At 51.3% G+C, this 12,968-nt stretch overlaps 1 protein-coding gene across 2 annotated transcripts in view; it reads right to left on the bottom strand.

Annotated features, from left to right (window-relative positions):
* Positions 1–12,968, bottom strand: part of LOC116951651 (collagen alpha-1(XII) chain-like) — a 137,779-nt gene that overhangs the window by 24,466 nt on the left and 100,345 nt on the right. For both annotated transcript variants that reach the window (XR_012946754.1, XM_032970446.2), the window contains exons 36-45: positions 10,318–10,467; positions 9,326–9,445; positions 8,319–8,468; positions 7,240–7,359; positions 6,093–6,242; positions 5,572–5,688; positions 3,486–3,632; positions 2,598–2,663; positions 1,860–1,999; positions 1,168–1,291 (exon numbers count right to left, since the gene is read on the bottom strand). Coding sequence is in view for 1 of the 2 variants with exons in the window: in XM_032970446.2 (XP_032826337.2) it covers positions 1,168–1,291; positions 1,860–1,999; positions 2,598–2,663; positions 3,486–3,632; positions 5,572–5,688; positions 6,093–6,242; positions 7,240–7,359; positions 8,319–8,468; positions 9,326–9,445; positions 10,318–10,467 (1,284 nt within the window). In the remaining variant the exon portion in view is untranslated. The remainder of the gene's footprint in view (positions 1–1,167; positions 1,292–1,859; positions 2,000–2,597; positions 2,664–3,485; positions 3,633–5,571; positions 5,689–6,092; positions 6,243–7,239; positions 7,360–8,318; positions 8,469–9,325; positions 9,446–10,317; positions 10,468–12,968) is intronic.

Genomic DNA, 12,968 nt, shown 5'->3' with positions numbered 1-12,968 from the left:
CTGGGGCTACAACCCAGTGACCTGGGCTCAATTTCCTGCCACGGTTAACATCGTTGGTGAGCGATATCCGCAATAGTCCTGGGTCCACCCTCCAACGGCACCCCACCATCAGCCTGCACTGACAAGCTTGGTTAAGTAAGGTGAAACGAACCGCATGACCGACATGACGTGGGGAAGCCTTCGTTCGGCAAGAAACTGACAAAGGTCTGTAAATTATCGGTATTATTATTCTTTTAACAATCCCTCCCCTGCAAAACCCGTCTGCTACCTGTCCCCCAGACCCCCCTCAATAACACGTAATGGTATTCCCAGGGTAGAGTGTAACATGTTAGACCGGGAATGATCCAACTGCTGGCAATGGGGGGGGGGGGGGGGGTTGGGGAAAAGTGAGGCCCCTTCATTAATCTCTGCCATGGCACCACCAGGGATGAATGCCTCATGTTAGATGATACTGAGAACATTCTGTGGGTGAGCTCTGAAGAGACGGAGGTGAAAGCGAGGGGGTGGGGGGGTGAGGCGGGTGGTTGGGGTTGTAGGGTGGATGGTGGAGATTGCATTAGGGGTGCACACCACAGCTACATAAATCATTACTGCAAGCAGCACTGCACCATATGTGGTGATGTTTAATTATTGGGGGGGGGGGGGTGGGGATGGGAGGGGTGCATTGCTGTATTTAACGTTCAACAAAATAGATTGCTAAGCGATGGAGTGCGAGCGAGGACAAAATGTAGAATTTATGAGGTGCCGGTGTTACACAGCAGGAAGAGAAGACATGTTGAGAGACTTGTACGAATGGCTTGTTTTTCGCAGGGCCTCGCTAAGTAAGGAGGGGTCTTCTCCAAGAATGCTGTTATGGTAGAGCCTTTGCAGGGCGCTGGTTCGTAAAAAGTAGTCGAGTGCGTCTGTTTTGGGTGTGTGCTAAGCATGCGACAATTAACCTCTCACTCGATTCAATCAATTACCGTGATCGGGGGGGGGGGGGGTGGTCTAGATTCAACGATTCAACTTGGGGTTTTTTTTTTTAACAACAACCACTCAACGCGTGTGTCAATAACACTGGAGTGCGGCCTTAAAACAGGGAAAACAGCAGGCGACGTTTTGGGCAAGTCCCTTTCTTCACAGCACATGATATCTACGCAGGGCCAGCTTTCGGTCTGTGTGCGTTACCGGTCTTGGTGTTGCCGCCCTTGTACTGGATATTGGTGATGGCTTGGAGCAGGGTTTCCTTGGAATTGTGCATCTTGAGGGTGAACTCGGAGCGGGATGTGTCGCTGAACTGCGCCACCGCCACCTGTCAACAGCACCACCGCCACCACCATCATCGCATGGCCTCCAGAGTCGATTGCCTCTTTTCCACTGGTATATCCGAGCTGTGCCAGCGCGGTATGTATGTACGTAGCCAAACGTGCTCATAGGATGTGCCCTCATGGTACGGGTGGCTTCCCACTGGTAATTGGCCGTGCCGAGCCAGAACCAAATCACGATGCACTAGTCTCACGAGGCATCTGAAAATTGGCCCCGGGCTTAGTAGGGCCAGAGGAGTTAATGATGCGCTCATTGCGTGTGACGTGCGTCTGTGCGGCGCGGACACAGCGTCACCGACGTGCGGCTCGACTCGTTCGACGAGTGCGTGACATCGTAGCAGCAAGGCTCAGTATTTTGCAGTGGGGAAAAAAGACAACCTGGCGGTTCCCTGAGTCGCATCAGGCTGAATCGGCATGTCCCCTGGCGCGGCCCTGGCCGGGCCAACCGTGGCACGGCTTGGTTATACAGCGGAGAAAGTGGTGCGAGTGTTTGCCCGTGACCCAGCGTCCGCGCTGGCGCGATCGCTCCCGCGTGCGAGCTGGCGCTGGACGCACCTGCATGCCGTCCTGCCCTATGCGGTCGAGGGCGCCCACCATGTTCCACAGGAAGTTGATGACCTTTTGGAAGTTCTCATCTCCAATGCTCCAAGAGCCGTCCACCATGAACACCAGGTCGGCCTTCGCCCCCTTGCACTCTGCAGGGAGGGTGGGGGGTGGAGTGGGGGGGGGGAGTGAGGGAGGGGGGGCATCGCCGCCACCAAGTTAGGGGAATTCGACGTTGTCCGCCTTTTTCACCATGCCCATGTTCGCCAGCACGACCATCGCCCTCATCAACACCGAGGCAATGATGAAGATGAACATAGCCACCAACGACTACAACACAAGGAACTTCACTTGTCTGTCAGCGAGTTATTCGGTCCGGGTTACTTAAGTAATTATTGTGGTATAGCATCAGTAGCATCATTCTCGTCAAGATCATCGTCACCAACTACAATGAAATCATCATTGTCACCACCACCACTGCCACTATCTTATCCCCATCACGATTGGAAAAATCAACATCGTTATCATCAACATCATCGTTGAATCTTTTCAACTATCTTCTTCTACAAACGCTACAAAGTGGTTGCAAAATCGGGCAGCAGATTTTTCTTTTACTCTTTCATTCTTATAATTTTCATCAGCACGAGCATTATCGTCCATAGATTTTGTCATGATCATTGCAGTCATTGTTTAAAATATCGTCACGATCATCACCACAGTCTCCATCAGCACGGCTGGAGTGAGCGGTACCTGTGCGTGCAGGAGGGATGGTGGGCGGAGGCTTGGGAGTTGTGGGAGCTGATGTTGGGGCCGGCACTGTGAAAAAACGATCACGACAATCCCAAGTTTAACCCAAACCTCGTTCCCAGCCACTGCGTGACGAGAGGTCAAGTGCCTCTGTGCTTACCCTTACAATAGCGCGACTGTGTGTGCATGTGAGTGCATGTATGTACGTAGATGCTCGCTTACAGCACTTGCCCCAACAGTCTGTTAAGGCTATACGAGGGAACTTTGTCTTTGTTTTGTATGTGAGTGTGTGTGACAGTGTGGGTGAGTGTCTGTACAGTACGTGAGTGTGTGGGGAGCGGTAGTGCAGTGGTTAGCGTGCCGTACTACTAACCAGGCGAGCCGGGTTCGATTCCCGCTCACGGCCAACACCAGTGACGATTATCTGAAACGGTCCTGAGCCTCCCGTAGGTCGACTCAGCCTAAAATTAGTACCTGATGTGGTGTATAAACATTACCACTGGGGAGACAAAGGCGGCCGGGCGTCGTGTTGGCCACTCACCCTCTCGTGTGCCGTGCTAGTGGCGAATGGCGGGTATTGGTAGACTGAATGGATCGCGTTTATTTATAAATGTGTCGTAACCCTCCACCACCCGACACGGCCAATCAGCAAAAAAAGTGTCACGTTGACAAAAGACAATTCACTACTTTAGAATTGCTGATTGGCCGTGTCGGGTGGTGGAAGGTTACGACACATTTATAAATAAACGCGATCTAACCCAAAAACCTTGATTATGAATAATATTGGTCGCGAAAGCCTACATATTAAACAGACTGAATGGAGTCTGTTAAAGGCTATACAAGGGGGATCTTTGTGAGCATGCGAGTGTAGGCGCACGTGCGTGCACTCACACGTGCGCTGGTTGATGGTGGTAGGAGGGCCCTGGTAATCCGGCAGACCCACGGTGATGGTGACTCGGTACTCCATGCCCGGGACCAGGTTGTACGCGCACTGATTCGTCACGCTCCCCGGCACCGGGAACTCATGCCTGTCGCCACCTGCCACAACGCATCACCATCGTCATCAGCTGTGATTGATGCACTGCTGAATGAAAGCCGCTCCAAGCGGCCGCTAGCACTCACAACCCCCACAATCGCACAATTCAACGATCCATGTAGCTCCTGCATGTGAACCGATGCTTGCGGATGTCGGTCGTCCCTGCGTCTGGAGGATGCGACGTCGCTCCGAGGGCAACCACCGGGGCCCTTCTGTGGCTCCCCCCATCTGGGGAACGCCCTCCTCTCCAGCCACAATCTGGGACTTGGGCCCTGTCGATGTTCTTAAGTCACGACTGAAAAGATTTCACTTCTACTACACCACTGCTCGTGGAGCACTTCTATACCATTGCTTACACCTCCCGATTAGCGCGGTTGGCTACGCACAGTGCTAAAGAAGTTCAATATACAGACACTAGAGTGACTAGACTAATGACTTGGTGCAATCCGTTTACCCTGGTTCTATTGGCTTGCACGGTGCTTTTTGTTGGTGCCCGGATTGATGTAAATTTGTATGTGTTCACTGTGAGACCACGTGAAATGTTGAAGGTTTGTTGACAGGAGATCATGGAACAGACGCAGGTGCCATGACTGTCAGATGAAACAGCTGTAACCCCTACTGTACAAACAGACATGTAACATACATACATACACACACACAAATGCTCTCCATTCAGCCTACCAAGACAGCCGTGGATGAGTTCCATTAGCGAACACTTATTACGCACCGCGCATGCCATCCAGCACACACACACACACACCCACGCACGCAAACGCACACACGCAAGCAGGCACACACACGCACACCGTGCGCGCGTAGATTTGAGCACGCGCACCTGGTTTTATGCAACAGCATGTGCGCTGGCTTTTCCATCAAAGCGCTCCAGCTCAGAACACATCAGCAGTAGCAGCAGCAGCAGCAGCATCTCTATCCTCAGTACTTCGCGCAGAGCGTACTTTCAGTAGCCTGGCAGCACTCCCGCTGGCAGCGCCAGCTCATTCCAGCATTTACAGATCACAGGGGTGGCAGTAACTCATTATTTAGCGGAGGGGAGGATAAATGACTGGGCGTTCTTGACAGCGATGGTGATGTGCAAGCGGGGTCTGTGCATTTTTTTGTTTTCGTGGACATCAATTAGACCGGCGCGACAAATCAGGAGAGGGCGAGGGCTCCTCCTTTTTTTGGGATGGAGAGAAAGTTAGCGGCCCTGGTAAGTAAAAAAAAATAAAACTTTTCCATACTGAAACTCTGCTGAACGTCACCCACTGACAGATTCACGGTCCGGTGCTGTTTTTACGATAATGGAAAGCAGGTAAAAAAAAACCGATAAACTTTTAGTTGAGGAGAAAGAAAATTATGATTCCATTAACTGAATGCACCGACGCTGTAAAAGTATCAGCTATGCGAGAAACACCAGGCCGCAGCGTTTTAACACAAATCCTCGGGATGTTCTGCTTCAATACCACGATGTCAATTGTCGATCGCCAGCCTTCGTCCCTTCAAGCGACGCGTGCCCCGTCGCAAGCCCACAGGCTTTACTTAACCATCAAAGTAGCGCCTTGAACCTGCGTATGTTACCTAATCCATGCGTTCCTCTTTTTTTGTGTATCTCGGTGTAATTCCAATGATTGCAGAGTAACTACTGAGGGGCGGCTAAAATAGGGACAGCGCTCGAGAGGGCGATTAGACTGGCTCATGCGTGTGTACGTATGCGTGTTGAACTCCTTTCGCACCATACGTCGCCAAGCGCGCTAATAAGAGGTGCGGGTTGCTGGGTTCCATTGCGGGACCATGAAGGACGGTGGCGACTTGGGCAGGAGGCCTTCATCCAGCAGCGGCTTGGCCATTACCGATATTCAATGACGACTACAAGGCATGGAGCGCACGAATCAGGTATATAGTTCATGCGAGTGCGTAGGTGACCGTTGGAGGTCCACTCACCGTCCACCGGCTCGAAGACGACGCGGTACGAATAGGCATCGCGAACGCGGTCCCACTGCACACAGAAGCTCTTGGGCGTGATGTTGTTACTCCGCAGGTTCACTGTTTTAGGGATGACTGTCGAGGGGGCACAGCATTTCAATCGATCGATCAGTTCGAGGTTATTCCTTTAAATGTGCCTTTCTGAAAACAAGGCTGTGCATTCATTATGTATTCGCCAATGATACTTCAACCACCGGATAATAATAATTAGGTTAATTTAAAACTACACCTTTTGTGACGATACGATCATCTTCGTCTGCCCGCCGCCGAGATGTCAATGAGAAATGTGTTGGGTGGAAGCTCAACCTCCTCACTGGGTGTCGTGATGATGATGGTGAAGATGATGGTGATGATTATGGTGATGATGATGGTGATGATGATAACGATGGTGATGATGATGAGGTTTAAAACATCAGGAGTACGACGGCGTGTTCGGCGAATATCCATCCGCGGCAGCGCGCGCGAGGACGGCTACTCACGCGTGGTGCCGATGCCCTGAATGGGCTCGCTGGCGCCGTTGCCGGGGTACAGGGCGTACACGTTCACGTCGTACGATGTCCCTGGCCGTAGGTTCGTGAGCATCGTGGTGTCCGTGTCGCCGACGATCACCTCCATGGGCGTTCCGCCCGCTGTCATTGGGAGCCCGAGCACGCGTGGCGGCAAGGTCAGTCACGGTGCCGTGGAACTGTCGGGCTCTTTGAAATATATATACGTGTTTTAAATTTGCCCCACACCAAACACAAGTCCCAGTTATTACGTCTTGGGGGATAACTAATCCAAGTGAAAATGATGATCTGTCAACTCGTTTAGAATTTAGGAATCGATTTGTGGTTGTTTCGTCTCGTTTTTTTTTTCCATCTCTCTGTTGTCTCGTTTATTTGGTTATGTTCGGTCCATTGGCTTACACGTAGCACAAGCATATCGTTTGTATGAACCATATAGAGTAGTCGATTGTCTCACGCGCCATTCGATGCCTTTATCTTGGACGTAACAATCAGTTTTGATCGGTGAATCGATGCTCATCGCATGACTCTGCCGTATATATGTATGTTGAACTTCTTTCGCACCGTACAAAGCCAACCGTGCGAATCGGAGGTACGGGGAAAGGAAATCAGAGGTGCAGTCTCCAACTATAATAAGTCACTCAAAATTAGTTTGCCATCTCTTTGCTCTGAAGAAGGACCATCTTCCCAAAACATCAACATAAATGAATAATTATCTGTTGTAAGGAAGTGCTATTTATTCACGATCTGGTGAGAGATGTTGTGATTCGTATAAGAATTCACAATGCATGGCTGTGCAGTATCAGAGGCGCATTCGGGGGTGAGGGGAGGAACATACGGGAAGTGCCGTTCCCCTCCCCCCACCCCCAATTTACCAACCCTCACTGACCAGCATGGTGAAGTATGGTCAAACAACTCCCACAACCGACACGGAGCCGTGGGATGCCTTCATCCAGCAGTGGATTGACAAATGGCTGTAGATATTAGGCAAATTAATTTCCTCCCTCCAAAATATCTACGTGATGTGAGTGTGTGGGTGCCACTGTGGGGCCATAATGTTGTGGAGCACGGCGAGAGTCTGCGTGTCGGTCTGGGTCGGTGGCCGTCTGCGCCGTCCGGTCACCGATTGGTCGGTAGACGACGCGGTAGCCGTTGGTGGGCCCGAGCGTGCGGTCCCACGTGACCCGGAACCGCGTGAAGGACTCGTCCGTCACCCGCAGGTTCTGAGGTGCCTCTTGGGACACTGGGACGCACGGCCACGCACACAGAGACACGTAGAGGCCTCCAGCCTGAACACGCAGGTCGTACATCAACAGCAGCCCTAGCAGTACGAAAGTGGGCAGACCATCCGCTCCCTTCGTGTGCCATGCCGTGCCGGCCTTAACAGGTGTTCGGTAAGAGGGGCACGTACAGTAATGCCTCTTGTTACAGAAGCTTGTGTAAGAGGGGCACGTACAGTAATGCCTCTTGTTACAGAAGCTTGTGGTTCGAGCTCCGCGGCCACCCTGGTGAATACTGCCGATGCATTAACCATAACTAGGCGCCGCCCGCTTCCCAATCGATGTTAGACATGCTGTGATGTTCTTTTAAAACGTCGGCCGCGTGTGCCAGTGCCACGATCCGGATTTGATAAAATCACTCGCATATTGATTTAATTGGGAAAATCCACGTAGCATCATCGCCCCGGAGTCGCAGACTAATGATGCCCATTTGCAGGCTGGTCATGTGTATGCCTCGCGCAGCACAGGGACAGCTGCAGCATGGCATTTGAACGGTTTAGATGTGGTTAGGGGACTTTGAGTTATCGAAACATTTTAGCAAGCTCCCTAAAACTACAAATCATTATCCTGTGTATGCGTAGGTGCATGTGCGTACTATAGTGGTTCGCGTACTGCGCTACGAACCTGGCAACCCGAGTTCGATTCCTGCTCACGGTCAACAACAGTGGCGATTATCTGCATTGGTCCTGGGCCTCCCCTAGGTCGAGTCAGCTTCAAATGAGTACCTGGTGCGGTGCGTAAAATCATCGCCACTAGGGATACAAAGGCGGCTGGGCGTGGTGCTGGCCACCCCACCCCCTCGTCTGCCATACCGGTCCTTTCAGAGGTGCTCGCGAACAGCACTTGCCCAAACGGCCTGTTAAAGGCTATACCGGGGATCTTTGTATGTGTTTCTCGTGTGTGTGTGTGCGTGTGTGCTCACGCGTTTGGCCGGTCCCCTGCAGCGGCTGGCTGTCTCCGCTGGGGTAGATGGCGGAGACGCTCACGTCGTACTCCGTTCCCGGCTGCAGGTTATTCAGCATGGCCGTGTTGGCGCCATCCGCTACCGTCACCTGCATGGGCTGCCCTCCCGCTGGAACACCCCCACACAGGCGCAGCCGACGCCGCTTTAGCTTTCATTCATTACCAGAAGGCACCCAATGAGACGGGCAAGAAAAGCAAATAAGTTCGTACAATCCGCTACCATGAGGGTCATCCTTTCGTTCGCATGTGTGTGCGTATATTGAACTTCTTTCGCACCGTGCGTAGCCAACCGTGCTCATCGGAGCATGTGTGTGTTTGTATAGAGATCTGTAGTCCCTCTACGAGCAGGGGACTCTACGGACACGTCCTAGGTTGTCAAAGAATCCTCATGAATTTCAATGGCAATTGCTGTGTCTCCATTCCAGTGAATGGGATTCTCGTGCTAAATCCAAGGATCGCCACTTGGTGCCACGCTTTGGCAATTATGAAAATAAAACACCCGTGAATGCTACGTTTTCGAAGGCTTCGTAAATCCCATTAAAACTTGTACTGGACCCAGGAGAATTGCATCCTCATTCCGGGCTCACGATCGTTGGAATTGCCCGGCACAAATGGAGATATCAGCATGCTTTCGGCAAAATACAACGTTGCGAATCGTCGGTCTCTACGTTTCCGCACTGCCAATCCTAAACCGACGCTCGGATAGTCAGATTGATACAAATAAAATCGTTTTACCAATTAATGATGACGACAACAAAGACAATGCTAACTTATTGAAGTGTCCGTTCTAGTGGCAAATACAACGATCCACGTTTAAAGGTGGGTTCGTCAACATGGCAGCTCGACGCCGACAATAACGATGATGACGACCATGACGATGTGCGCACACGCACGTCTGCACGTGCGAATGTGCCTACAAGTGCGTGTGCGCGTGTGCAGATGCGCACACGTGTGTTTGACCCGAACCTCGAGGCCGATAGACGATACGGTAGCCATTGGTGGGCGAAGGAGCGCGATCCCAGGTGACACGGAACCGCGTGAACCACTCCTCGGACACACGCATGTTTTGCGGAGACTCTTGGGAGACTGAGACATGAGGGCAAGAGACGCACGCACACACACACACAGGTACACAATAACAAAGGACCCCTGTATAGCCTTCAGAATACTGTTGGGGCAAGTGCTGTTAGCGAGCACCTATGAAGGGCAGTACGGCACACGATGAGGGGGTGGGTGGCCAGTAGAAATGCACGGCTGCATTTTTATTTCGAGTGGCGATGATTAACACATCGCACCAGGTACTCATTTGAGGCCGATCGACCTCGGGGAGGCCCAGGGCCAGTTCAGATAATCGTCACTGGTGTTAGCCGTGAGCCGAAATCGAACTCAGGTCACAGGGTTCGTAGCAGAGCGCGCTAACCGCTACTTTACCGCTTCCCAAATGTATTGCTACCGCCACAGTTGCCGGAAAGGTCTGCGCTAGAGGAAGCTCCAGAGAGCCCCTCTAGAGGGTATTTTACCTCCTCTTTCATGTGGGCCAGATCACACGAGGCCTGCCGATTGCCTAACTTTGGTGTAACCCATTGGATACTGCTGGGTGGACAGAGACGGGAGGCGAGGGAACGGTGAAGCGGAATTTAAAATACATTCCCATTGTTTAAACTGCTACACCGGAGGATCAAACAGGCGACCTCTGAATTGCGAGTCCAGTGTGCTAACCATTACCACGGCAGCATCCCACCTTATCATTACTCTTCCCATAGCCTTGGCAGATGCACGATCAGAGCACTTGCTAAATTAGCTTAACCAGAGCAGAGCAGCCCCTTGAAGGAGGCTCTACGTGTTTGAGCACGTGTGTACGCGTGTGTGTACACATGTACGTGTGTGCGCGCGTGTGCATGTACGCGTGTATGTGCGTAAGCGTGTGTAAGTGCGTACGTGTATGTGCACATGCTCACGGGTTCGGCCGGCTCCCTGCAGGGGCTGGCTGTCTCCGCTGGGGTAGATGGCGGAGACGCTCACGTCGTACTCCGTTCCGGGCTGTAGGTTATTCAGCATGGCCGTGTTCACTCCGTCCGCCACCGTCACCTGCACGGGCTGCCCCCCCGCTGGAAGACAAGAACAAGCCACCACAGCAACCATGGCCGCCGTCATCAGCAGCAGCGTTCTGATGATTCCTGAACCCCAACGCGTTTCGCCATCAACCGTACATTTCAGGCAATGATCCAGAGCAGTTGTTAATGACGAATATGTAGGAGATTTTGGAACTTGTGCTCTGTGCACCACCGCCAATGCAGCATCACAAAAAGCAACCATTACGGTCACAAAGCTCATCGCTCAAACTGAAAAAGTCACGGGGGCCCCGACGCATAGCTTGACAATCGTTTGGTGTTTTTTTTTTTGTTTACGAAAAAGCGTCGATGTCTTCATCCCCGATAACTGGGTTTAAATAGGCCGAATCCAATGCGATGCGTTTTTTTTTTATTTTGGGCCCGTTTGGTCACGATGGGAAAAATCCGCCGCCAGGTGTCGTCCAGCTTAGATGAGGAAAGGGGCAGCGCTCACCTCTGTTGGCAGCTTTTGAGGCAGTTGGAGGGGAAATTCCGCATCCCCCATTACAGTGGGACCCAAGGCTCTCAATATGGTCAATTTTGAGCTTCACAAAAAAAGTTAACATTTAATAATGTCACCACGTAACACGATTTTTGTTCCTGAGTAGTAGGTGTTATTTTCTAATTGCTTATGCCTCAAAAGTATAGAAAATGGCTATTATTCCCCATAAACTTTGCTTTTGTAACCAGGACTTTACGTGAAGGAATGACATAAATAAACACAATATATACATTTCTAAATACCACTGTCCTGGTCACAAAAGCAAAGTTTGTGGGGAATAAATAGCCATTTCCTGTACTTTTGAGGCATGAGCAATTAGAAAATAACACTTACTACCCAGGAACACAAAAAAAATATGTTTTTGTTACACAGCGAATTATATAATAGCGGTTGCAGAAGTGCACAACGGTACATCCAGGCACACCCAACTTGGAGTGTAATCATCCGATTGAGAAGTTGTCACAACCATCAAAGCCACTAAACGCCCGCGCGATCTCACAGTGCACCCGAGAGGCAGGGCTACGTGCGCACAATGTGCACTGCTCATGACAGGGACGCCGTGTGGGAAGGCGGTGGCTCGGTGTCAACTCGGCGACAGCTGAGGGATCTGGCAAAAGGAGTACCATGCCATCACACCGGCATTGACCGTGTGCACTCATTTTTTGTTTTCATCTTTGTGTCCAGCTAAACCCTTAAATGAGTAATAATAGCGTTTCCCCCCCCCCCCCCCTGTTTTCTGGCAAAAAAACTGAAATCCTTTTTTACGAGGATTCATGTCACTGCATTAACCACAATACCTGCAGTCAAAATGCAAACAAAAAACATACTATGATAATATATGATGCATTGTCCTCGAAACTGATTGGTCCACACCAAGGGACGGCTTTCTTTTGAGCCTCGACCCAATTGGTGCTCCCAAGACAAAGTTTCAGGAGCGCCATGCTAGTCGAACATGGTAAGCAATTACCCTGTTGAATATTGTCGAGGAGGGCAAAGTTAATCGGACAATAAATATTTCTAAAAATTGCTACCAACCCTCCACCCCCACCCCTCCACAGATACGCTCGCCAACCTACTTGTTGTACAGCCTCCTACAGGCCAACACGTGGTTCCCATTAGCCATCAAATTCCTTCCACACTTTGGATTTTGTTGACACGTTCTATTGCAACCATATAGCACGACACTGCGAAAAAAGCAGGGTGGATGGGGTGCGGTCGTAAGCAACCTAACGGAGGATGTGTGCCGCACCGTCGATTTGGGGGAATTAAAATCAGCGGGGAGATTATTAATGTGGGGGGGGGGGGGGGGGGACAGTGTGGAGGATGCGGATGACATGTATTCATTAATCCCCTCTCTGCGCAATCACCGTGTAATTACAAGGCCTCTGGTACTTGCCCGGTGAAAGTTTGAAGGGGATTTTTCCTTTTTTAAACAGCTAATTTTATTCACGCGTTTTTGTGTGTGTGTGCGTGCGCGCGGGTGCGGGTGCGTCTGTGTAATCTAACTCAATGCAAGCAGTGACTGAAGAGGAAAGGATTGTGTTGATGATGTCACGATATTGGAAACACATGCCCGCACAAACCTGCAGCAGCCCTCACACTCAGCTTTAATTCACGCTGCTGCTGCTGCTGCCGCCGTGAGTGATTTGCCGTGGAGAGAAATTGCACCGTTTATCTCCAAGGGACCCCCCCTCCCCACCCCACCGCTGGTCCAATGATTCAGTGCACGGCTGTGGTCGAGCGATGTGGAGTGAGATGTGAGGTTGCTGGATTGTGCAGAGAGATCCACATGTGAGCGAGCGAGTGAGCAGCGAGGGAGTCACCCGTCTTCCTTTGTTGGGTTACACGGTTGCACCATACAAGGTGGTACAGAAAATGAGCCATTTAACAACTCCGTATAGATATCACCGCTTTCGTTTTCACAGTTATGCTGTGTAGAGCTCTCCGATCTGGGTGTTGGGATGTAGCGTGCCTGGCTTTTCGGGGGGCACGTGCA

Source organism: Petromyzon marinus, chromosome 43 (genome assembly GCF_048934315.1).
Source record: "Petromyzon marinus isolate PM22_M1 ecotype Great Lakes invasive population chromosome 43, UKy_Petmar_22M1.pri1.0, whole genome shotgun sequence".
NCBI classification, from domain to species: Eukaryota; Metazoa; Chordata; class Hyperoartia; order Petromyzontiformes; family Petromyzontidae; genus Petromyzon; species Petromyzon marinus.
This window is presented reverse-complemented; position numbering and strand designations above follow the sequence as displayed.